Raw genomic sequence first — 21,491 nt, forward strand, 5'->3', positions numbered from 1 at the left:
GCAGCCATATCGGCAGGTGGCCCCAGAGGCACAGCATGGAAACGGAGGGACTCAGCGCAGGAAACAGCCCTCCTGCTAAACCTCAGGAACTTCAGATTTTTACCTTTCTGTAGTGGAAGTGGTTATAAACTTTTTCTTATGAATGAGAGGGAGAAAGGTAGAGCATGCCTACATCTGAGAGTGTGCAGTGGACACACACCCTTCAAAAGGGTCAACGCCTTACATGCAGCAGCCCCACGTATGAATCCCTCGACACCCCCTTGCTGAGTGCCTTTCCCATCAGGTTACCAGTTATTGTGGCGCTCTGTTGCTGGATCCACATGTGGGAAAGGATCTGTGAGTGTGATAAATGTTGTTCTGCAGTTTTGACCAGAGATTCCATCTTGGAGACAGGAAAGCTTTTCCTCCATAGATTAGTGAAAGTTGGTACATTCCCCATGAAATGTTTTGATTTGGTGAATTGTCATTTCCAGTGAAAAACTGTTTATTGATTTTTTTTTTTTTTTCCCTGATACTGATCTTGTGGTTTCAGTGGAGAAACAAATAGGAGAAACCAAATATTTTATATGGGAGAAGTTTTCATCCTTCCCTGTGGTTTCTACTTCTGCAAGTGATCTTCAAAATCCTTTCTGTGCAAAACAAAGCTTTTATTGCAAGGAAACACGAGGCAGTTAAGAAAGCATTCTCCTTTGTGAATCTCAAATTTACCTCTAGATTTATATAAAATTTCCCTCATCTCACTTTTTCGCAGGGAAATTCTAGTACTCATTGTGAGAAGTAGGTTAGAAAATAAATATGAAGATGATCCTTCCTTCCCTACTGAGTCATCTCTAAATACCACCAAATTGTCTCTGCTGCTTTTGGGGGAAAAGCATATAATTTGTAACCCTGCTTTCAATCCTGCAAGCACTTGCATGAATAACCTGAAAACCATCTGTCTGGGTTTTTTTAAATGAACTTCCTCTCCATTCTTTTAAAAATTTCCTGCTCTTATCATGCCATTAGACAGGTACAATCAATAATAGGAGAAAACTGCAGTAGCTTTACTTAAATGTGGCCATGTGTCCTACCTACTCCTTTGTTGGCCTCTTTGTAAGATAACCTTTGAGAAAAAACCTGCCAGCCTTCTGGATGTTGTTGGGGTTTTGGTTTGGTTTGGTTTTTGGGTTTTTGTTTTCGGTTTTTTTGGTGGGTACATCACTCACTTTTAATAATTAAATACTAAGAGGGTCCAGGTTAGAGAAAGGAGGAAAAGAGAACTCAGCAAAGAGATTGACTCCATGCCAGCCTTCAGGGCATTACTTCTTAAAGTACCGGAGGCTTGTGCTACACTTCTGTTTCAGAGCATGGGGAATTATGGGTCTGAAAGTTGCTTTTCTGTTTAGTAGTCTTCTGCACAAAGCACTCTGGTCTGCACTTTTAATTCTTCAAGAAGTCTCATGCCTACCTCTGCTACAGAGTTTTATGCCTAAATGCCACATCCCTCTGATGGCGTTTACCAGTTCCCACCTTAGGTAAGGGTTGCTGTGAATTTTTTTGAGTTTACTTAGACTGAGTGATTCTTAGGTATCGAATGTGCAAATTTCACCTTCCAAATATATTTTTTCTTTTTTGTTTTATAAATGTTTTGCAAACACTTCAGCCTTTGAGGATCAGATAGATTAAAACCAAATAGGTGTTTACATTATTTTCCCCAAGCTGCAGAAGCTCAGCATAATCCTTCTATTGCCTTTGAATTCCTTTTCTACTTGGAAAAGAATTTCCAAGGCATTCAGCCAGAATGGGTTGTGGGGCAGCTGTGATCCATGAAGCTTTTGAATGTAATATTCGAAATCACAGCTGTCCCAGCCCTACCAGATGACAGTGCAGAGACTTAAGGGTTTCTTTCTAGTGCTTTGGTGGTTGCCTGGTGTTGAAGTCAGCAGGCTGAGCTGGAATTGCAGGATGTTATTCCTCCATTGCCTTGTGACAGTGAGATACAGCTTTGGAGACTTTCTTCAGAGCATCTGTCACATCATGGGGATAAAGGTGCAGTTGTTTCACAGCCCCAGTGTGATGTTATCTATTGGGTAGGCCTTTTGACAAAAACCGAGGGAATATCAGCATTAAATGATATGGGCAGACCTGCACTAAAGAAATTCCTGGGTCAGGAGGCCTGTTGTGGCTGTCAGATTGCTTTCTCTGATGTTCAAAAATTTAATTTTTTGTGAGAACGACAATAGGAATTCAAAAATTGATTTTGCTAATTTTGCTGTGTTTAACAGACAACTCTTATCTGCTACCCAGATTTTCGCTGAGTGCTAAAGATATTTAAAGTTTTGAAGATACCTCCACAACTGTTTGGCTTAGAAAAAATTGCTGTGTTTGAAGGAACAATTAAAAAGCTAAGCCTTTTTCTGAAAAAAGCAGACTGAGTTTTTACATATGACATTCCTCGAAGTCTTATTCTATTGCTCAGCCAGTTAAGCAATCGTGAAATTCCTGGGACTTGACTCAGTGTGTAAGATACAAGTGTCTTCCTAAGTAAGCAGTTTGCTGAAACTGTTTTCATGCTAGCACATCTTTAGAACTCAGCAATGCATTGGTGCTTCAAGGGAGGTGCAGTAAAGAAGTTAGGGCGAGAATTTAACTTTGAAAGCCAAGTAAGCTGCCTTGCCTTTATGGTGCTCACATAGAGTTCAGATGGAAAAGCTGTAGTGTTATAAATTCACACCTTGCTCACTCTGTGATAATTCTTCCTGGTAAGTGAACCCTTCATGTCAAGGGTATTGCTGTCTGCTCTGTATGGGACACAGAACAAACATCTAACTTCAGGATTTCTGAGTTCTTGAGTTTTTTGCTTGCTCAGTATGACTTTTGGGAAATCAGTTTTGCATCAGTTTAGTCTCATTTGCTATGACACATCTAGTAGCAACATAATAATCAGTACCTATTCTGTGTAATATCTACATGGAGGTATTCGAAGAAGCAATTATCTTGTGCAGTGCTTTGAGCTCCTGAGATTGTTACATCATCACAAGTTTAGAATTATGTATCTAACATTTATTTTCTTTCTCATTTTTCAGATTTTCAACTTGCCAATGGCTCTTTTCATTCCCCCTTCAGTGTTTGCTGTTCATCTGCAGTTTAATCTACTTTACCAGTTTTGGATACACACAGAGGTAAACCAGGTTTTTAAGCCATATCTAAACAGCCTGGAGCAGTGTCCTGGAAATCCACTAGCAGCTGATTTATTGTGTACGAAAAATCTTGGTCTGACTTCTTTAAGAAGAAACATCTGTGCATTTTTATTCCTTTTTCTGAATATATATTGCTAAGTTTATAAAAAGCAATGAGGTCAGTTGGTCCCAATTAGATTTTAAAAAAAAAATCTAACTGTAAGGAATCAAAACGTTTTGCTATTCTAATACCATATTTTCCTATCTTGCAGCTTATTTAGAATTTCTGGCAGATACTGAAATTTATTTTATTTCGAAGATAACTATTTTCGGGAAAAATATCCAAAACCCACTGATTCTTAAACATCATTTAGAGTTCCAGCTGAAGTCAGATATTGTTTCCTTCTTAGTACAAGTAATTCTCAGATGAAAAATGCTCTTTGATTATCCGATGGCTATTTGTTTATACCTCCACCTATTTATTTGTGTTTTGTGAGTGCATAGACCATATCTAGTTTACACACATATACAGTTAATAACTCACTGTAATTAGTTAGCAGTTTCCCACACTTCTCAGGTGGCTGAATGGCATTCTGCTTTCTCCCTCTCACTACAGTAGAGGTATTTAAAGGTATCTCATGTTATATGTCTGTAGCCCTTAGTGGTCTATGGGGTAATTATCACTATGCTCACTCCTTTGATTATTCTGACTCTACAGGTCCCTTTTTTCCCTCTGTAGTTTCATTATGCAATCTATAGGGCAGTTCTTTTGGAAACAATTTTATTTTCTTTATCTGGTAATTGTGGTGCTTAAATGACAGTCTTTATTATCTCTTTACTGTGTGTTTCCTTAAAAAAAAAAACAAACAACAAACCAACAACAAAGAAAAAAGCTACTTGCAGTGACCCAATAGTAATCATCTGTTGTTGGAATTTCACTTTTGTTGGGCACATTTCTAAAATCATTACTACATGTCTAATGCTCTGCAACACCATGTGAATAGGAAAGGCTTACAATAAAATGTCACATTCATCACTGGAACTGGCTTAAACTCAAGCAATACGCAATTATGGTTGTCGCAATGTTTTGAACATATTTGAACACTTTGAAATTATACTATATGAATACTCAGAATCACATGGTAGCAAAGTTTCTTTGACCATGCCTTAGGTTACCCAAACTGATTTTACTGTGTTTTGCCACTTAAAAAATACAATACGCCTCATCTACATCTTCACTGCTGCCCAAAGCCATTTCTTCCTTGGCTGAGAGATTTCTAACGGTCTGCTGCATAGCAGTAACTCAGTGAGTCTCAGCACTGGTGCCACAGTGTGCGTCTAAAACTTCTAAAGTTAATTTCATTGGCTTATGATTGGCCTACATCCCTTTAAAGTGCTAAATCCTTCATAGCGCTTAAAAGGAATTTCCATAACGTATGTGCAATGTGCCAAGTTTAGTCTAAGCAAGAATGAATTTTAGTCTCAGTTAAAGGCTAAGCATGCCTTACTATTAAACTATTGTGCCAGTAGAAAAACAACGGCTATTTTGTACTGATTCAGTTAATCCAATGACAGATCGTTGTTTACAAGGGGTGTTAATTCATATTGTAATGTTGATATTGCTGATTTTGTAGCACAGATGAAATCAGTGGAAATATGTTGAAGTCATGCTTTAAGGTCAAATGTGATGTTAAGATGGAAATGGGGTTACACCATATATATGTTAGCAGGTTTCCTGCTCTCAAGGGCAAGGGCATAACAGAAAAGAGAAGAGAAAGGAGGGGATGTAGTAGTAGCTATTGCAGCCATGGAGGTTTCTATTAGCCAAATTTTTGTGAAAGTAATATGATGCTTCACCATTTTACGGGTTTGGTTGTTTTGGTTTGGGTTTGGTTTTTGTTTGTTTGTTTGGGGTTTTTTTCAACAATTATTATGATTTAACTGTTTCAACCTGTGGTATCTTTTTTTGTTGTTGTTGTTGTTTTTCCTGACAGCCCTTTTCATGAATTTTAAAGATTCTAATTGTCTTACATAGACTATACTAAGATGAAAATCTTTTGTGTAAGTCTAATTCTCCAGCAGTTTCCCAACACATAAGGGCTTTTTGGGGCTGCAGGCCTGGGGTTATACAGAAAGCAGCATCCTGTCTCAGTGACTGCTACTGGCCCTTGCTCTGGTAATGGAGATTCATCTTCCCCCAGCAGCTCTGGCGTCCTGTGGGAGCCCATGGTGGGTGCTGTTACAGGGTGTCAGTACATGTCATTAGGGAGATAAACTTCATTATTTCTATTCCGTCGGTGCAAGATGTAATGATTTGCTTCTAAAATGCAGGAGCGTTTGATAAGAAATGTTATGTTTGACTTCAGATATCTATTCTATTTCTGTTTTAATCAGTATTGATGTTTCCTTAGACAAGATTTGGCCCCATATAGACTAGTCAAGTATGTTTGGAAATTGTAACCACAACTTTTGGTTGCATATCTTTTTCCTTCAGAAGAAGAAAATCTTACAAGATACAGGGGAAAAAAAAATCTATTTTCTTTAATAAGTGGGTGTTCTTTGTAGCACTGAAAAGCTTAATAAAGGATACGCAGGAATTATTGTTTTACAAAAGAAATAACATTGATATTTAAGTAATAGGAAAGAACAAAAGTATATGAAAGTTTCTGAGGGAAGATGTTTTGTTTTGGGAGTAATTTAAATTGAATTCAGTAATTGCAACAGAATGATCATGCTGTGCTGAAACTTTCTATGCCATGTTTCAACCCAGAGCCAAAGTTTGTAGCCAACTATGATCCCTGATGTTTTCTAAAGTTGAATTCCAAATATGTCCAGTGTTGTATCAAACAATGCTAAGAAAAGTTTCTGGAGTTATAACTTTGACCTTCTTAAAGATTCGTTATGTCAGTTTTTGTCCAGCTTTCCTACCAGCAGGTCAGACATGATCTGTTTTATTTTAACTCAAGTGGCTCATAGATTCCTGTGAAGATAGTATCCCAAATCATAAAGATCAAAATTAACCAGTTGTTCTATCTCAGTTAGACTTCTGTATTTCCTGCATACTTGTTATGCATTAGCTTTTGGCCTTTTATACAAACTAGTACCGCATTTTAAACACCATAAATCTTATATAAAGATTATGCTAGATCCTTCTTTTGGTCCTAGATATTTTTTATTAATTACTACTAAAATAAGAACGGGCTATTGATGTAAGAAAAACATTTCTGTAATTAATAAAGATTGCTGGAGTGAAAACAGGACTTTGTGACATAAGTTATGCATTTGCATCAGAAATTGTATCAAAAATTTTCCAAAGATTTTAAAAAAATCTCTGAGTAGCAGCAGGGTATTGAAACAAACTCAATACTTTATTTAAATGAAAGATAATAAAAAAACAAAACACCAAAAAACCCCAACTTAAAAACAGCTTTTTTTTTTTTTCCCCATAATGGTGCATAAAGATAGGATCTCAATAAATCAACAGAAAACAATTTTTGGTCCTATCCAATACTATTTACTTCAATGGAATGAGTCAGTAGATCTGCTCTTTAGCGGTCTGGGATAAGTATTTCTATGAATAGACCATTCTCATCTAGATCATAAGGGGAGTAAAAACAAAAAATACTTTGGTCAAAGTACACTAAAAATCTAATTTTTCAAAAGCCACAAAATGCTTCAGGACTGTTACTGACAGACAAAAATACTCCATTTCAGTTTATTTTCACAGGTGATTCGGAAGGTCTATGGCTCATGTTAAGCTATATCCTTCCGTTATGCGTTTATTACAACCAGTAAGTTAGGTGTGTTTATAACCTGATAGACACCTGTGAAAAACATAAATTAGTTTCTGTTAGTTTAGCTGTAATTTTTATGAGATGTCAAATTGTATTTGGAAAGTATTAGCTGAATCAGTCCCTGATGGTAGTAATTGCAGCAGCAGATTACTCCTTGCCTGTTTGATCTTTGACATGCATTAGTTTCTGTTTAATTTTCTAATTTAAAGAAAGACTGTAATCTGCCCTTTACCATATTCACAGAAATCAGGTTTCTTAAGGCATCTCTTTTCCCCTTGTTTGAGTCTTTCTACCTCATCAAACTCTGGGAGCAAAAAACGGTGAGCCACTACTATTAACCAGGAGTACCGTGGGTGAAAACAGGGAATGAAAGGGAAAAAGTTTGGCAACACATCATGCAGGCTAGGAAAAGGATGTGAAATTGCTACCAATATAGGCCAAAATATGTTTGCTTTTGTCAAAGCACCAATTCAGTAAAAACCGAAAGTTGCTGTGGAAGTAGATTGTATTTGTCAAAAAACATTTCATACTCCTGTGCAGTATGTACTGGTCTAAGTTTCTGTCTGTCTTTCTTTAGCTTTGACTTTTGCTCAGTTTTCTTTAATGAAAAACTTTGAAAGACAGAGAAATTATGGAGGCTTCATGCTTTCATGAAAAGGAACTCTGCTCCTGGCTGAAAGTATTGCACAGCCCGTGTGGGCTCCCTGAGTATGGGTGAGCTGTTGTGGCCCAGTCCTGGAGTCCTTACATCAGTCAGCTCTTACCTAGGAAGATGGCCAGATTCAGAAAAATTCTTCCATGTTTTGGTTTGGTTTCTTTTTTTTTCCAAAATATCTACCTAGGCTGAATAAGGAAATTAAACAAGTGGATTAAAGAAACAAGTAACATTAAGTAAAATGCATAGAAATGGACGTGTTTAAGTAGCAGTACACCTGTGATTACCGTATCAATAGCAAAAACTATTTTTGAAACTCTAGAGGGTGCGTGTTGTTTTTTGTTTTTTTTTTTTTAAGCTGAAGCTTTTTGAGACGAGTCTAATGGATTGCAGTTAAAGAATCATAAAGTCTTTAGGACAATGTGATAAATAAGTGATAGCATGAGACAATAAATAAAATATTTAGTTATTAATTTCCAGGCCCTAACGATTCAGACTGGCCCTCTATTTCTTTGAAAATTTCACTTTTTCATGGACCTACCTTTTCCACATTGTATGCTGTCATCTCATTTAAACAAACAAGAAAGGAATGCAGGAGTAAACAAGTGTAACAAGGTTTATTTAAAGTACTTTCAGTAATTTAGTAGTTTAGAAGCAATTTAGTAATCCATTTCTTAAAACTGAATGGCAAATTTGATCAAGAAATGAAACTTTGAATTTAAAAAGCATTTTTGCAAAGCTGATTTTTACTATGATGCTTTTGAGCATTTGCAGAGGGGAGAAGATATTTTTGGATTTGTGGTTTGGTGGAGTTGGAGAAAGATTTTTTTTTTTTTTTGGTAATAAGCTAAAATCATCAATAGTTTGCAAATGAAAAATGGATATGCTTTGCTGGTAGGTAAAAACTCTTGAGGCCTTGTTTACAAAGGCATGTACTTATCCTGAATTTAACATACTGTGAATAGTTCCTACTGTGAATAGTTCCTATAAGGTCAGTAAGCAATGAGTCAAATTTATCATGTGGAAGTTATTGCAAAGTGGTGGTATCCAAGTGGCATTGAATGGATCACAGTGGCAACTGAATATAATGGAATGGTCTGATTTCCTGGCCAAGATGAGAAATGCGGTTTCTTTTTTTGTGGCTTTATTTTGTTGGGATTTTGTTGTTGTGGGTGTTTTTTTTTTGTTTGTTTGTTTTTTTAATATAGAGTATCACCAGTAAAAGGTAAAATCAGTAATAATCCAGTGTATTGAGTATAACTGTGAAATTGCTGTCTCCCTTGAATTTGATGCTGGAAACTTATTTTGTATTCAAATAGAATATGCCAACAAAGCCTTTCATTTTCTGTATTTTAATACATTGGTTCATTTAATGAAAGAGAAAACTTATTTGCTTTAATTCAGCCACTATAGCCAAAAGTAGACATGGGTCTGTCAGATGTGCCCTTTCAAATTAGAAACATATACCTCTGTCCTAGTCAGGATACAAGGGATCAAAAATTTACTATTCATGAGTCTTTTGCTAAAAGTCATCAAAAAGATGAATGTAATTAGAGGAGATTACAGCCATTCCCCTAGCTGATGTTCAGGATTGTGTCTGACAACTCTGTGACGCATATGATTTAAGTGGAATTTCGAGAAATAGGTCACGTCATCTGACAGCCTTTTAGAAGCTGGATTTTTTCACTGTTGCAGAGATCCAAGAAATTATTCTAAAACAAATGGGGAATAAAATAATCACTGAGTTGCTTAAAGAATACTATTTTTATTTACAAAAGCAAGTTCTGGTCCCATTCCTGATGGCAGACACTTTTATCCTTCAGAAAGTCATTGTTCATCTGCTGCAAACTCTCATCTCAATCATTTACTGTGCAGAGGAGAACAAATAATTCAGTTAATACCAGGGACATAAAAATACTTTCTTCAATGCAGGCAGTGCCTTTGTAGGTCCATATAGGAGGTATATACACGATATAGACAATAAAACTCAAACATGGTTCCAAAAAACAGAGGTCTCAATGCTTCAGTCCAGCCCGCCTGCCAAAACAGCTTATTAGATTTTCTGAACAACCTGCAGGATGAAAGTCTTGACATCATTGCACTTGCCAGAGCGTGAAGCAGAGCAAAGCTAACAACACTGTCATGAAGCACAAATACTAGCAATAACTGCAAAATGTGTTCCACTTTCCCATGTTTCACTACCCCCAAGAGGGGAGAAATGTGTTATCTTTCTAGATATATAAAGCATATAAATCTGCTTTTTGTTTTGAATAAAAATAATAACCAAAGAGAGAGAAAATAAAACAGTCATAAGAGAGCACTCTGTTCTTGTCCTGCTAAGTGTAGGTTGCTTTTGAACACAGTTTAATCAGGAAAAATGTGGTGGGATAAAGTTTGGAGTTTCTTCCTTGGCACGGAGGACCTCAGTGATGATTAGATGTGCTGACTTTACACCATAGTAGCCCCAGGATGAGCCTCCTGTTTTAAACCTATGTGCTCCTTGGCACATTTAGGTATCAAAGTCTACCCAAAAGTGCCTTGACACCGTGAGTCAAGTATTTTGTTCTTTTCTAGCTTCTCTTTCAACCAAACTGCAGAATGGAGAGTGTCTTAAAAAATAAGTAATTTAAGTAACTTAAATATGTAAGTCAATCAGATGGGTAGTGCTCTGCACCCAGTAGCTCTGGGGTCAACGTGCAGCACTGGAGCCATGATCTTTTTAATTCAAAAAGTGGCTGCTCCACAATAATCAGCTTATATCAGTGATTGCATTTGATGGGTAACAACGCAGGCAGAGGAACCCTTCCCTTTCCCTGTTGAAGCTGGGTCACTGGTGAGGCAGGAAATGAGAAGTTTATGGGACAAGAATATAAGCAGGAACTTCACTTTTCACCCTAATAATTAAGTCCTTGATTTTGAGTGTTGGCTTCTGGTCTTTGCACCAAAGAGCCTTCTTGCAAGAAACAGACATGAAATGTTCACATCTGCAGCAGTGGGACTGACTATTGCTAATCCGCCTGCAGAAACCCTAAAATGAAAGATTGTACTTCAAGAGTTTTATTTAGGCCACTTGCATCTATCATGTCTCTGGAGAATTGCCAAGATAAAAGCAAAGTGACCTACTTGGAGATGCGACACATTTCAGTACATTCTGCATCCTGCAAAACAGTCTAAACAACTCATTTACCAAATACTAAAGTAATGAAAGGATACCACATTACATACTACACGTAATACTCTAGTTTTTCTTATAACTTGTACTAATTGAGAATCTATTTAAATTAGTTACAGTTTCAAAACCAAGAGAAAATTTGAAAGACCCTTATTTGTTAAAAACACAAAATGTGGGTTGCTGTCTGTATTTTGATCTATTTAAAGAGGAAGGTGAAGAGCTATGCTTGGCTATATTTTAGTTTGTATCAGGACTGGCATACTGATTTATCACTCTCTGATTTTTTCCCTGCAATGACCAGCATTTATTTGTCAAGTTGATGAAAAATACTGAAATTTTATAGCAATTTTTCTCCCAGAGTTTGTTTTAAATGCTTAACTTGATATATGACTGAAAGAGTGACTTTCTCCATGTTCTGCTATTTGTAATGCTGAAATTAAAATAACCGGTTAGTGTAGGCTTTCTCTCATTTTTAGCGAACAAATTGATTGAAACTACAACGCTTATTTGGACCTCTAAAGAAGAAAAAAATGTTGCATCTGCTTATTGAAAGTGTTTACTGAAATATTCGTGTAAGGTGCCAATTTCATTCAAACCTTACCTCCTGCTTGAGACATAAACCAATGAAAATTGACAACAACCTGCCTTCAAGATAATTTATTATAAACACATTTCTTAAGTATCTGTGTTTATTATATAAATATGCCCTAAACCGGACTATCCATTAAAACTAGGCTTTCTCCTCTCATTCCTACAACCCAGATTTGTCAGAAATTCACCCCTTGTGAAACACTTTATGATCCCAACAGGCTGGATTCCTCTCAGTTGTTTTATTTCTAAACCATAAATATTGTTTTTTCCCTCCTCAGTGTGGAAGTTTGGCTACATCCATTTTGCATGCTTACTGGAGTAGAAAACTGCCTAATCAGATAGGAAAATAAATCAGGGTTTGCTGAGGATTTCAAAGTGTGAAACTGGCCGATGAGCACAAGTCCTGGGAGTTCTGCCTTTCCCCAGCTTCCCTGTAGAGAATTCACATGGCCAATCTGATCACCAGGACCATCTGTATAAATACATGGGTGTGTTGTCCTGAATTAACACAGCGGCTCTACTGGGGAATGTAATTAAGGCCTTATTTTTAAATTCCCCACCAGACTGTCTGAAATACAGATTTATACACCAGGAGTAAAAATCTTATCTTGATTTTGATGAAGAAATCAATAGTAATGCGTGTTTTACTACCAGCTAGTCTAACAGAAATCCTGAAGTTATGTTCATATTGCACTGTCATGGTGCTCCAGGGGTCCAGTAACAATATGATATTAAAAGTAATGCTGTGCTGCAAACAGCTCTTCTTTTTCTCAGAGAAAAACAACCAACCAACCAACAACTTGTTATGTACAAATGCTTTTGCTGTAACATTGCCTACTTTAGTCAGTCAACATTCCTTCCTAACATTCGTGATGAAGCGAAGTTAAGTAAAGATTCATGTTGTAGTGGTGACAGGAGGAGTTGTTACACAAGATGTAAAGTTTCCCTCGGATTTCATGTCACGATTTTTTCTCATTATTTAAACAAGAACTACATTGAAGTCATGCAGGTACCAGGCAATAAAGATTTCCCTTGGTGCTGACAAACTCTGAGACCGCAAACGGAGGTGCTTACATGCCGCAAGAGATATTGCATAATGTTCTTTTCCTTTAGGCTAGAGATTGCTGTCACAAAGGAAACATCTTTATATAAGAACTACTATTATAAAGAAAAAACATTTAGTTCTCATTATATATGAAGGTTTCGCTTCTAGCATGTTTTATTCAGCAATGTACCGAAAGCATTTCTAAGTATGCAGCTTTTAGCCTGACTTACTTATTGAACTCATCTTGGAATTGCTTCAGTTATTGTTAGTAATTCTACTTTATTATTTAGCAATACCCAAGTACGATGGAGGGATTTTTTTTTTTTTTTAATCTGAAAAAGAAAAAAAAAAGACAGAAAGAGGAACATGTGTTTTGTGGAGAGATCTCACAAAGCTTTTATAACTGGTATGCATAGGATACCTATAGATGTGATTTGTAGATAGTTTATCAAGTACATTTGTAAGGGTTTCAGCCGGTGAAAAATTATTTTTGTGTCTATGGGATGTTAAAAAATAAACAAAGCAAACAGAAAAAGAGTTTTGCTTGAATGCTGCGGTTCATCTCTGGGTCACTCATGTGGGAGTTGAGGTGCACATGATGTGTTAATTGAGAAAGGAAAAATTGGAGACAGGAATTGATTAGAACAGTTGATGTCTGTATCAGGGAAATAAACGCAAGCATAACCCGCCCCCCCCAGCCATGTTGGTCAAAATACAGATGAGCTCATCACTGGAGAACAGTTGAGGTATTTCAACTTTTAGGGAATTGATAGCTATTTTTCCATATTCCCAAAGTCACTGAAAGACGATGATATAAGGAACAAGAATATTTTATATTCATAAGCAAATTCTTTTTACTTTCAAGGGTATGAAGTAGGGTTTGAAGTACAGTCAATAGCAATACTGAATAATGATTTTTCTACTATTTTTTTAAATTTTAAAAATACTTTCCACTAAAAAGGTCTAAAACAAAACTTTCTATTGCATACAAAGATTATAGTAGTAGAAAAGATGTTTTTAAAATGAAAATCCTAATTACGAGCGACAAAAACTGAGCTGTTCTGATATTCTTATAACATTTGTTGGGTTAATTTTTTAATTTTTTTTTTTTTTTTTACTGAAGTGTGAATATTGTGAAAGATCTTATTCTAAAAAGCCATTTTGAATACACAACTATTTTAAGCTGAAAATGTTTTGTTGCCATGAATGACTGAGACCTAGTGGCATATTTCTGTGTTGACTGGTTGCATCTGCAGCATAAACCTGGTTACTGCTACTGTGAAAACGTACAATCTCCTTTGCAATTGTCATTCTCCAAGGAAAATGTCTGGACACAATGAAAGCACAGACTGACAGCTGAAAAGTAGATGGGTAGGTGGAGTACCTGCCACTGTCTTTCTCCCCTCTCTTGCCTGTTAGGTATTCTTTTGAACATGGGCTGTTGTTGCACCACATTAAGTTTTGTTACGAGTCAGTTGCTTCCTGCAAAATTCATTCCTTTCACTGTGATTGCAGTAAGTTCCTGTCAGCCCAACATGACAGAGTGAGAATCTTGCCTGGCAAAAATTGTCATACTATCCTAGCCTTGACAGTTTCTTTGGTGAAAGATCTGCTTGTAGGAGTTTTTCCCTAGTAAGATTTCAGGATATAGAAATATTCAGCAAAATAATTATGCTCTTTGTCATGTGGTGCTGCAGGAGCCTTCAAAATTCAGCCTCACTGGTACGTTTCAGTTGTATGTTTCTGTTTGTTGTAATGATACACGGATATATTTATAATATATACATATATCTGGATTGCTGATTTTAGCATGCTGGATTTTTGCTTGGTCAGGTTTTGTGCCACCTCTGAGTTTAAAAGTCACGTGGTTGTAATTGTTATCTCAGATGATAATTCCATCAGCTAGTATGTGGCTAGTCTGTCTTTGCAATGGAGGTAAACTTGGCTGAATAATCAGGCATCAATCACTAATGATGCTGCAGAGAAGATAGTTCAGTAGATTTGTAAATGTCATTATCCAAAGAAAGACCACATTAAAAGGTAAGAGAGATTTCATTTTCCAAAGAAAATACTTTCTCTAGGATTAGTCAGAAGTATTTATTTAAAATTTTACATAAGTTCCTGAGGATCTTAGGGAGCCCTAAGACACAAAGTTCTGCTTTAGCGTACCATCGCATTATATAGACTTTCTAGAGGATGAATTTTAATTTTAAAATATGGTTTCAATCAGCTGGATATTGAAGACATGAAGGCATTAACTCTGAGGACATTTTATTATAATCTGTCTGTAGGCTAAATGTGAAGACTGCTATTCCCTAGTGATTTCCTACTCTTCTAGTGCAGACTTGGTTTATTTTCACAAAAATTGTTAAAATACTGAGCTAAAAATATATTAAAAACAAGTGGATCAAAGTGCAGGTGTGGTCTGATAGATGAATCACTGCTCCCCCAGGTGCTGAGCTGCAGTTCAATCCAAGACATTTGATTCAGATTAAATTAATTTAGTGGTCACATCTTGCATAGTTTAAAACAGTGGGATTTTCTACTTGAGAAAGGTGGAAAATGGAGCTAACATGAATGATGAAGTGTTTCTCACCTTTAGGTAGTCTTTTCAGGATGGAATTTATTTTGAGGGAGAACTGAGAGATACAAATGCTTCTGCTTATGTTGTCCTTGGCTTCAGAGTTAAACAAAACAAAAGAAACTTGTCCTGGTATTCTCCTGCTCCAGTCAAGTATGTGCAGGATTTTGAGACAAATGCTCCAAATGTTACAGTGAGTAACACAGATTAAGATTTGAATCCAGATCTACTGTCACTTGCACAGGTGTGAATTAAACAGAAATGGAACCGGCATATTTTAGGACTGTGTTCTTTGAAGCTTAAATGGTTAAAATCCTTGTATATGCTTGTATAGTTTGTTTAGCTATTTAAATGGATGGACCTCCTCTCGTGGGTAATGAGTGTCTACCTCTACTGAATGTGTTGTTTGCCAGTGTTATCTCTGTTATATTACAGACCACCCATTTCAGCAGTGTGAGTATTAAATTTACAAAGTTCTTTAAAAGACAAAGTGATAGGTTCTGGGCTTTGTTTCTGAAGGTCTAAGCATTTTTACTTAGCTGCTTTTCTTTCTCATCTTTTAATTGCAAGACATTATGATCATAATCTGACATAGTGAATAGAAACCATTTTAGGATGAATTTTAAACAAAAATTCTTTTTGGTCATCCAATGATGGAATCTATTTGTAATGGATGGTTTTGTGTTTGGGATTAAGCAATGGTTGCTGTTTGGGTATTCACACACTTCTCTTGGGCTAACCAAAGCACGAAATTGTAACTTAATGCTGGCTTTCCTCTGGCTCCTTGATAACGGGGACTAACTAATGTAGCATAAATGCTGCTGATACAAACTTAATTCATCAGCTTTTACTGACAAAGCTGGAATCATTGGAGTGAGTTTATGGCAATCAACACTTTCTGTCATTTTTGGTCTGGCACTAAAATGATCAAGGCTGGATTTACTGTACTGTTGAATCATTGTCTTAGATTGCAGCTTCACTGTGAAGTTATGCTGTTTCTTTTCATATTATTTCTTTTCATGCCTCTGACTCATGCTGGTGTATTTGTGAGCATATGTTTGATCTGATTTAGGAAATGATCTACTTTAAACTAATTCAGAAGACCAAAACAAAGTTAGCTTTAACTCACATCACTTCTCCAATCAAGTCTGTTATGTTAATGCATTTGTGCAGGGCTAAAAGAAGGGTATTGATAGAAGGAACAAGCAGAGGAAGGTACTGAAGGAATAAGGAGTACTTGTTTGTGACTCAGTGCCAGCCGTTTGGTGATGTAAAATGTTCATGTAACTGGGATCTTAAAGTTGCCCTGGATCCCGAGCAGTGCCAATGGATATGGGTAAAAATGTGAGATGATCTGTATGAAATCATGAACTGATAATAAAAATAAGAAGAAAATGTGCTGCTGGATCAAAAAGAAATTTAATCTTTAACTAAATTTCTTTTTTTTTCATGAAAATTCGTGTAACAGTAGTACAGTGAAATGGTTCAGGAAAAAAAATTGCATTTTTGTCTTTTTATGCAATTCTTAAGATAAACATCCTTTTAATGCATTTCCTCCCCCTCTTTTCCCTCCTCCTTGATTTTAGACAGTATTTTCAAACTCACTGAAACAATTCCTTGTTTTTAAAGGTTATCACCAACCTTGGGCCTCTTGAGTGGATTCTTAATACTCCTAGTCATCACAGAGTTCATCATGGTAAGCTTAAAGTGTAACCTCTTATTCCTCAGAGTGTTTTTTCTCGTGGACACTCTTTGTGTAATAATAATAATAATAAAGTACTAAAATTGTACTGTAAAATTAGTTTTATGGAATTACTTTAATTTTGGTCTTTGCTTCAAAAATAGTCCTTGTTCTGTTAGAAATTTAACAGCATTTTAAAAAACTTTTTTATGACTTAGATTTAATTTTAAATTTTTTTACATTTAAGAATAGTTATTGAGCAGAAATTAAGCCTGGATGATGTAAAATAATGTGAAGACTGAACAAAATAATTCAACATTTGTAAATATGAAGAATGATAGAAAAATATCTCGTTCTTGCACGACTACTAAAACATCATCAACTTGTCAATCCCTAATAGATGTCCTTTCATTCAAATTCAAGCACTGAATGTATAAAAAGACATAGTTAACTATTAGAAAAAGAACTATTAAATGTTTTAGTGGAGTTTGGTTTGAACTGTCAGAATTACTGAAAAATCTCACTTCACACAAGTGCGTGATGAGTAATTTTCATCAATATTTAGTCATTCAAGACCATACTGCATATGGAAATTGGATTAATAACCCCACTGCATAATGAAAAATGTCATTAACATATCTGAGGAATAGAAGTGGATTTCATAGATGCCCTTGGCTCATTCAGTGTGTAGAGATAACAAATAATAAGGTAATAGGCAGTGGAAGAACAAAATAATTTGAAACAGACTCAAATGCAGTTATATTGTACAGAGGATGTTATTAATATTTATTATATCCTCCATGTGTGAAGTGTTTATGGCACTGTGTAGACTTTTTAAAAAGACTGTAGTACTGTAAGTGTCTAATGCTTAAAATTTGCACAAGTACTGGTAATCCTGGAGGGAGACACTCTGCTCTTATTTGCTCTGCTGTAAATCCAAACTAATCCTCTGATCCTGATCGGAGTTAAGCAGAATCACTCCAGAGGTGATGAAGTGTTGTACAGTTGCTCCAGACAATCTCCATAAACTTGAGGACATTAATCAATGTTTCTTTGCTCATACTTTTGATAGGACAGCTTATATACAAATACAATCCCTAGAAAACAAATTGAAGGGTCAGATTTACTAACGCTGAAGGCAATAGCAATGGAAGGCGGCATCAGACATATGGCATAGAAGATAGAGACAGCGGAAAGCCATTAATGAGATGATTGAGCATAAATGTACTTAGCATGTGTTTTCGTAGGATTAAACTGATGAAATTATTTTTGTTTGCTTTTAAGTTTCTGATGAATATATTTTTAACTAAGTTTACTCTCCCGATAACTCCATTTGCTTCACAGAAATTTTGGGTATGACACGTTGGATTTGTATGTTTGAATCTGAGTAGAAAGAGAGCAATTTGTCTAGTAAGAAAAAAGAAAATTTATAGACGTGTAAGGAGTGGTGAGTTAGTTACCTTTTAAAATTATTTTTAGATTATAAATTTATGGTAATGATGAAGAATTCCCTTTGTGATTCAGTTACACGTATTCTTATATATGCAACTACAGATCTCTTAGTTTTATTATAGGTAGAAATCCTTACTGCATTGACAAAAACTACGGTGGTACGCTCATTATCTGGGACAGGATATTTGGTAAGTAAAAGAAAGGTGTTGTTGCTCATACTTAGCATGGCAAATATACAAATACTTTTGAATTTGATTGTTGATTTTTTTTTTTTCCTTATTCCATCAGGAACGTTTGAGGCAGAAGATGAAAAAGTTGTATACGGCTTAACACATCCAGTAAATTCATTTGATCCCATCATGCTCCAGGTGCTATAGTTTGTATCACCACCTCTGGTAACTCCACTAGGCACTCATGTTCAAAGGAAGCTCCACTCTTAGGCACAGTTAAGGCCATCTTTGCATTGCTGCATAGGCAATTAAGTTATTTAGAATTTATTCAGTATTTCATTACAAAACATATCTTTCTACTCACTGCATTGAGCGTGTGCAAAGCTTGTAGTCATCATGAAAATACAATATAGCAAAAATAACAACTAATTACAATGGAGATATAACAGGTCGTGGACTGGATGATGTCCATTTTGCTGTATGTAGACCAATAGGCAGCAAAGACAAAATTATCTATTTCATCTGTTGTTTGTCTTCTCTAAATATTGCTATTTCATAAATAATCCCATGGTGTAGTATCTTTACTATTTTTATCTCTTCTGCATTTTCATCTCTTTGCTGTTCGAGGCACTAGAGAATTCTTTGTGTTGTCAGCATTAGATAGCAGCCATCATGGTCTCAACAAAACCTCCAAAACAGGTTAAATATAAGGGTCTTTTAATTTAAAAAAAAAAAAAAAAGAAAAGAAAAAAAAAGAAGAAGAAGAGGTACTTAGTGTAATGCTTCTTAGATTTATTGGTCCAGGCTGCAATTAAGCTGGATAAAAATTTGCTGTAAAAAACCTCAGGGACTGAGGACTGTTGAAGTTTCCGTTTGTTTTTCATGACCGTTCACCCAAGGAGGTATCTCAAACAATGAGAAATTCTACCTGCAGGGGTGTCTCATTGGCAGCTGGAAGAATGACCACAGCCTGTGCAATTATATCCATTCTAGTCAGATATTAAGTCATTTAGTTATTGAGAGTATGTCATATCAAGGTCACAGTAACCAAATTTTAGTTTAAAGCTACCATAAATATAGCTATGCAATATACTGTTAAATATGCTGGACTGATTACAGAAGAGACAGATTTGCCTCTGGGCAAAAGTCATTGTAATCCTCATTATAAACCAAGAGCTTGATATGGCTCCTGCCTATTTCAGTCAGGATTTTTGAACTTCTGACTGTCTTCATCTATTCCTAATTTATTCTCTTTACAGACTTTGAAAATCATTTATTTGAGAGCTAAAAATGAAGAAAATATAATGCTTTATTAAATTTTGTTTTACTAACAAAGAAAAATTACTTGCTGGTTTTTTCAGTTACGTCCCTTGGCTCATATTTGGAACACATTTTGGGCCACACCTGGATTCTGCAACAAGCTTTCTGTCATATTCAAAGGGCCAGGCTGGGGACCAGGCAAACCTAGACTTGGCCTTCCTGAGGAAATCCCAGTGGTAAATAGAAAATGCACAGGCTTTCAGTTTTGTGTAATTTACTTGGACCTCTTAATGCTACTGGATCAGTGTTAAAAACTCTACACATGCTATTTTAAATTAGCAAATTAGCAGTCATAAAGCATAGAGGAAGATAAAATGGGAACAGAAAGTGAAGGAAAATAATGTTTTAGCTGCAATTTTTTCATTGGAAGGGGAAGAATTAGATCTTTTTATCATTCACTTCCTAAAGAGATTTTCAAAGTTGTTCTATAATGTACTGTAATTTCTCTTTAACTGTGAACATACACACATACGCGCACAGAGTTAAACTCTGTCTCACAATAGGTAGTGCATAAGTGTGGTAGCAGATTGTCTTTATGCAGTTACGTGTGTCACAATCTCTTTTGTGTTTGTAAGTATAAAGCATGCTAAAGAATAACAGGATGGATGGAGTGAGTTACTGTTGAAGGCTGTTACGTGTTTTGCTTTATACAGATCACTGGAAAGGAAGTTCCGTTCAATCCAAGCGTACCAGGTTATCTTAATTCCTATGCAGTTGTACATTTTGCTGTAATAGTGGATTTGTATACTGAACTTCTTGGTACCGTGGCTGTAAGTAATTTCTCTCTTTATGAAATAACATCTCATGCTAACAGTACTATGACACACAGGATGCTTAAATAGTAAAACATTGAGTTGAGGCTCTACAGAGAGACTCATATATTATTTAAACTATTGTAATAATAACTAGATTCCATAAAAAAATCATCATAAATTATTTACTATGTAATTATATAGATATTGTTTATTAAACAATATATTATAACCATATTCATTATTTACAGATAAATACGCTTAAGTTAAGCAATTACCTTAAAAAATAGTAAATGTTCCGTAGAAGACAGGTCTGCTTCAGTTTGTAGGACCTCATGAGAGGAAAAATGTATCTCAGACTTGAAACTACGTAGGTTTTAGGATGCTGAGGTTGGTCATATTGTTACATGCCATTAATGCCCAAGCTCTAGAAGGAAGATTGCAAAGGTCTTGCAGTGCTTGCAGGTGTGAAGCTTGGCATCAGCATGAGTTCGGAGTTGGAGGAGCACAGACCCAGGGCAAATCCTTCTTCCAGTCTCAAATATACAACAGCAAGTAGAGGCATGTATTTACCACTGTGACTGGGCTGATGGAATGTCCCTGGTAACAGGATGTGGTTTCTGCGTGGATACCTGGCAGTCTCTGAAGGTGAACAACAAGGCCATCTTAGCCTACAAGAAGTGAGACAGTAATTGCTTCTGTGGCTTCACACCCTTCCAACCTCCTTTTCATTCTTTCTCCCTTAATGACTCTTTCTACTTTACTAAAGCTAAAATCTTCTAGTTATAAAGTGTAATTTTAATGCATTTAATATTCCCACTGATCAGTCAAAGACCTACCAAAACACCACAAAATTCTATCAGTTTGGTAAAATGTCCTTTGGCCTTCTTTTAAAACCCTTTCTAAGACCACTTTGGTTGAAGAGCAGTCTTGTTGTGTTTGTGTCTCTCGCATGTCCACAGGTGTGCTGTCAGGGTGCCAAGGACCCTCTAGGTTCTTCAGGTTCTGCTTGCCTGTGGACCTGCCTTGTCCCAGCACATTCACCTGTCACCCTTGACCAATGGTAGTTACTGTTCCTTGTCCTACCCGATGGATGTGGCAGGGGGGGCCCCACCCCCCC

At 36.1% G+C, this 21,491-nt stretch overlaps 1 protein-coding gene across 1 annotated transcript in view; it reads left to right on the plus strand.

Annotated features, from left to right (window-relative positions):
* Positions 1–20,389, plus strand: part of AGMO (alkylglycerol monooxygenase) — a gene marked incomplete at its 3' end in the record, with an annotated part of 24,052 nt that extends 3,663 nt beyond the window's left edge. The window contains exons 3-8 of the mRNA XM_010137208.1: positions 3,066–3,161; positions 16,626–16,692; positions 18,252–18,317; positions 18,418–18,497; positions 19,661–19,795; positions 20,273–20,389. Of these exons, the coding sequence (XP_010135510.1) occupies positions 3,066–3,161; positions 16,626–16,692; positions 18,252–18,317; positions 18,418–18,497; positions 19,661–19,795; positions 20,273–20,389 (561 nt within the window). The remainder of the gene's footprint in view (positions 1–3,065; positions 3,162–16,625; positions 16,693–18,251; positions 18,318–18,417; positions 18,498–19,660; positions 19,796–20,272) is intronic.
* Between the last annotated feature and the right edge of the window lie 1,102 nt (positions 20,390–21,491).

The sequence above is a fragment of the Buceros rhinoceros genome, unplaced genomic scaffold (genome assembly GCF_000710305.1).
Source record: "Buceros rhinoceros silvestris isolate BGI_N320 unplaced genomic scaffold, ASM71030v1 scaffold17315, whole genome shotgun sequence".
Lineage (NCBI taxonomy): Eukaryota > Metazoa > Chordata > Aves > Bucerotiformes > Bucerotidae > Buceros > Buceros rhinoceros.